General features: G+C 49.2%; 1 protein-coding gene across 1 annotated transcript in view; it reads right to left on the bottom strand.

Annotated features, from left to right (window-relative positions):
* col18a1a (collagen type XVIII alpha 1 chain a) overlaps positions 1-4321 on the bottom strand; it is a 304262-nt gene extending 299941 nt beyond the window's left edge. The window contains exons 1-2 of the mRNA XM_043693212.1: positions 4031-4321; positions 3792-3868 (exon numbers count right to left, since the gene is read on the bottom strand). Of these exons, the coding sequence (XP_043549147.1) occupies positions 3792-3868; positions 4031-4044 (91 nt within the window). The 5' untranslated portion in view covers positions 4045-4321. The remainder of the gene's footprint in view (positions 1-3791; positions 3869-4030) is intronic.
* Between the last annotated feature and the right edge of the window lie 741 nt (positions 4322-5062).

Below are 5062 nucleotides of genomic sequence, written 5' to 3'. Positions count from 1 at the left end.
CCTGAACTCTGGAATTCCCTCCTGAAACTTCCGTACCTTTCACCCTTCCCCTAAAGGCACTCCTTAATATTTCATTCTATGACTAAGCTTCAGATCAGTTGTCTTACTAACTCTGTATTTGGACCAACATCAAATAACCTGCTGAAACTCCTGCAGAGTGCCCCTCAGGATGTTTAATGACAATGAAGATGCAACATAAATGCAGGTTGTTGCTGTGCGGAATGCAGTGTAGGAGGAATCTGTGAGCATTTGTGTCCCACTAGTTTTGATTGAGCCAGCTCCTAAACTAGCCATCGATAGGAAGACAGAGACCTGCATCAGAAATGGAAAGGCCCAGACAGACATGCTCAGTTCTAAACTGCACCACCAGCCACAGAGAGCAGCTCAAGGCCAGCGGCTTTAGAAATCTCAGCCAGCAACCAGATCCAAACCTTAATCATGAATGCTCGGATACATTCTTACACTTGAGAGCATTCAGAGATCACATCTCCTGTGCCCTTCTGACAAGTACACTTCTTCGACTGCAGATGAACTTCGGAGTGTGACATGTAGAGCCTTCTCCCATGCCCACAACAACACCCCTTCCGAATCCCAAAAGCCTGTCCACTGTCTGCAAGGCACACCTGGCCTGGACGGCAGCAGCTCCAATAACACTCAAAGGGTTTGACACAAAGAGGCCCATTCAATTGACACTCCATCCACCACCTTCAATGGCTGCTCCTTCCGTCACCAATGCATTGCAGCAGCAGTGTGCTCCAATCTTCATTACACATCACAGCAAGAGCTCGATCACCACCTTCCAAACCTGTGACCAGTACCACCCAGAAGGTCATGGGAGCACCATCGCCAGCAAGTACCCCTCAAAGCCACACTCCATCCTGATTTGGATACCTTGCAGTTCCTTCACTGTTGCTGGGTCAAAGTCCTGGGACTCCCTTGCCAGCAGCTGTGCGGGTGTGCCTGTGTCACATGGATGGCGGCTCACCACCACCTTGGGAAGGGCAATTAGGAACGAGCAACCAACACCGACCGGCTCAGCCACCCCCATATCTCACAAAAGAATCAGAGTAACCCAAAAAAAAAACTGTGTGTTTCCGGATCAGCCCCTGGGTAGTGAACACCACTCTGCAGTCAGTCAGCCACACTGGGGAGGTATTGTAGTTGCCTTACCTCTCACCCAGAAGATCCTCGTTCAGGTGGCACTGCAAGACCCAAAGGTCAAAAAGGGGGCATGGTCAAGCAAGTTGATTATCAATTTGCAAATCCTTGCATCATATCTACAGCAAGAGCAGGAGAGTCTCCTGATCAGCCAGAGCCTAAAGACAACAGCAGACATTACGATATATTGCCAAATGTAACCATGGACCAACAAGTCAAAGTCCATGTTATCAAGAATCTCTTAAGAGATAGAGACATGGGAGGGAGGGTGTCAACCACCAGTTCTTAAAGAAACATCATGGAATCCAGTTCTCCAAAAAGAAAGAAGTAATCTACATTTCTAAAACAGTTTAGATGTCTTCAGGAAATCCCAAAGCCCTTTCCAATCAAATGAAGTAGTTTTCAAGTAAGTCTCATTGTTATGTAAGCAGAAAGGTCAGACAATTGGCACACTGCAAGTTCACCTAAACCTACAGCAGAAATGACCAGGGCTGAAAATATAAGAGGTTGACAGGTCTCCAAAACGGGTACATTCTACTGTGGGGGCGATCAGTCAGAGAAACATCAGCCCCATAAGTAGAAAGGACAGATCCTTTTTGGCAGCTGCTCCTCTGGTAAGGAGCTGGTTCTCAGCAGTGCTCCAGGCTGACTAGTGAACCAAATGGAAGGGGTAACACTTTCACACACAGGGTGGTGCGTGTATGGAATGAGCTGCCAGAGGATGTGGTACAACTGCAGCACTTAAAAATCATCTGGATGGGTATAGGAATAGGAAGGGTTCAGAGGGATATGGGCCAAGTGCTGGCAAATGGGACTGGATTAATTTAGGATATCTGGACAAGTTGGACTGAAGGGTCTGTTTCCGTGCTGTACAACCCAGCGGCTCTAGAAATGAAAAAACCCTCACAGCTTGTCCCTAAGCCAGCCCATTCACAGGTGTTCAAATGTAAAATTCAACACAACGCTAGCGCACTTGGCTGACCGGAGATCTACTGCAGTTTCTCATTGATATCGATGACCTTCCCCTGCTGAGTTTTAGCGACTGAAACCAAGAGAGAGATTTCCAAAGTGAATGGCAAATGAGACGGTGCCGATGAGCACCTTGGGTAGATCAGCAATCCCAGCTGCAGGGCATGAAAGGGTGCGGGGAAAGAGATTGACATGGATCCCTGAGGAAACAGTTAGCAGTAAAGCCTCTTGCTGCCTTTTGATACAAAGCTGAGGGGTGGCCTAGAGACCTTTCACATTAAGAGTGGGGCAGCTATGGAGAAGGTCCCTGCACAAAGGAGGGAGAGCAGAAGCGCAGCGGATGGAGTTGTGAGCACCTGGATTAGATTAGATTCCATACAGTGTGGAAACAGGCCCTTCGGCCCAACCAGTCCACACCAACCCTTCAAAGAGTAACCCACCCAGACCCATTTCCCTCTGACTAATGCTCCTAACAAATATGGGCAATTTAGCATGACCAATCCACCCTAACCTGCACATCTTTGGACTGTGGGAGGAAACCGGAGCACCCGGAGGAAACCCACGCAGACACGGGGAGAATGTGCAAACTCCTGCAGTGCTAACCATCTCCTTTATAAACAGTCCCTGGCTTTCCGAGGGTGGCTTGCTTGCATTCCAGTTGGATGGGTTCGGTCGGAGATGCTGGAGAAGCTCTGCCACATGCCAGGGTGGGGGTGCGGGCGGCCTGCATTGAGGAGCTGTCTGGAGGCTGGGGCACTCACTCTCCTGGTCCCAGAGTCCCTCAGTACACGCGGGACCATCTCGATAATGACCCTCGCCATTTGGGTCAGGCATGAGCCAGGAACGCCCACAGGGCGAAAGTGAGGACTGCGTATGCTGGAAGTCAAGAGTTTAGATTAGAGTGGCGCTGAAAAAGCACAGCAGGTCAGGCAGCATCCGAGGAGCAGGAGAATCGACGTTGAGGCTGTCTAACCCCATCGAGAAAGTGCCTACAACTTGTCCTCCTGAGAGTCTGCTGCCCAGAATGAGTCTGAAGTGTGGCACAGCTTACTGATAGATCCAGTAAGGAATTCAGCAGGAATCTCTATGGGGGGGGAGAGTCACCAGCCACAAGTTACTGATACACTTAATGCAAAGCCAAAGAATTGCACGAGCAGTTTGTTCCAGGGGGATCCTGAACCCCAGCATTAGGCAGAACGGTCTGTTTCTACTCACTCCACCTTTGAGTCGTGTGGAAAAATAAATCTGAAAATTCAGGAAAACTGACCAAATGTTTCGGGAAAAGACGGTGCCTCGCATATTCCCGTTATCTCTCACCCCCCCTCCCCAAAACTAAAACTAAAACCGTGCGTTTTCCCCATTTGTTGGGGGGGAGCTTTCTGAGCGAGAGAGAGAGAGAGAGAGTGAGTGAGTGCTGCAGCTACAAACATCCAGAGCCTGTCTCAGTCCCACTGCCCCCTCCTCACCACAAGCTCAGCAGATTGCTTTAACAAAAAAAAACTTTGTTTGCAAACCCGCCCCCCCTCTCTCTCTGAAAGTGCACAGCAAGAGTGATTTAACTTCTCAGCTTTTCTGCTAATGCAGGACGTCTCGATTTGAGGCGAGTTGGTTAAACAATTTCCAGTCTTCCCACACACACACACAATCACGCGTTTTTGTTTTACCTGAATCTGTAGTGACTCCGGGAACACTGAGAGACAGGGCAATGAATATCGCTGATTTCCAGCAGCAGCAGCAGCACCTGCAATAGGGAACACAGAGAGAAACCGACTTTGAGACTCACCAGCCCCACACACACACTTTCAGCTGCAGGGGAAAGAAGGTTTCCATGCAGGAGCGTGGCAATGGATTCCCCCAGGTCTGATCAGAGCACCATGAACCCAGTAAAAAGGGATGCACTCACCTCCCCACAGGCATGTCTCTGTCCGTACAACCCTCACGGAGCAGCACTGGAGCTGAAAGAGGAAGGGGCTCTCTCCCCAAACGTGGAGCCTGATACTAACTGAACAGCTGACTCACGGAGAACCAGCGCTCAGAGAAGAAACAGAGGGAGGCGGACAGCCAACTATTAACTCTCGCTGCCCCGGGTCGTGCAATCCCCCCTGGGTCCTAAAGCCAGGCGCACCATTGATCAAGCTCAGTTTCCACAAGGCTTCAGTTTTCTTTTTTTTACTTTTTCTCTTCTTTTTCTTTTTCTTTTTTCTCTTTTTTTCTTTTTTTTTACACAAAGTGCACGAATCTTTATTCAAATTCCACCACCAGGAGGATAGGAAAACACCCAGGTGGCCAGTGACAAACACTGCCCTTCACATCAAAGGACAAGTGCTGTGTGATCAAAAAACAGTGAAGGGGAGGGTAGGGACTAAATCAAAATAGAGTTGGAGGGAGAAATGATGCACTCCACTCCACAAGGCTTCAGGAATCTCTCCTCTCGAATATAATTGGTGCAAAGTGATATTGAAGGAGGGAAGGTTATTCAATTTCCCTGAGGAGTGGGGCGAATTCCCAGTCTAACTCTCTTACTGGACCTCTGCTCCCCAGCCTCCACACAGCAAAGGGGTGGGGGGGGGGGCAGCTGGAAAGTGGTTGTCCTTTATTTTCTTGTGTGTGTAAGAGAGAGGCTTTCTGTGTACAGGCGTGGAATTATTAATGTGCATCCCGAACGACCTGCCCAGGGGACCGGGCCAGTTCACTTTCCGAGGCCGACCACTGGAAGCGGATTTGTCTGAAGCATGTAGGAATCCTTAACCGGAACCACACTGGGGACTGACCCCCCCCCGACACATGACCAAACACCAGCAATGTTTTCAAATCGGAGGCCATATCAGTCAGCTTGCAGTGCAGATTTACAGAAGAAAGTTACATTTCTGGGTTGCACAGGCGAAAAGAGGGATGTTGAGATCCACCATAATAATTTGAGGGGAAAAAAAAATTA

The sequence above is a fragment of the Chiloscyllium plagiosum genome, chromosome 7 (genome assembly GCF_004010195.1).
Source record: "Chiloscyllium plagiosum isolate BGI_BamShark_2017 chromosome 7, ASM401019v2, whole genome shotgun sequence".
In the NCBI taxonomy this organism is placed as follows: domain Eukaryota; kingdom Metazoa; phylum Chordata; class Chondrichthyes; order Orectolobiformes; family Hemiscylliidae; genus Chiloscyllium; species Chiloscyllium plagiosum.
The sequence above is the reverse complement of the archived record's forward strand: the minus strand, read 5'-3'. Positions and strand labels throughout refer to the sequence as shown.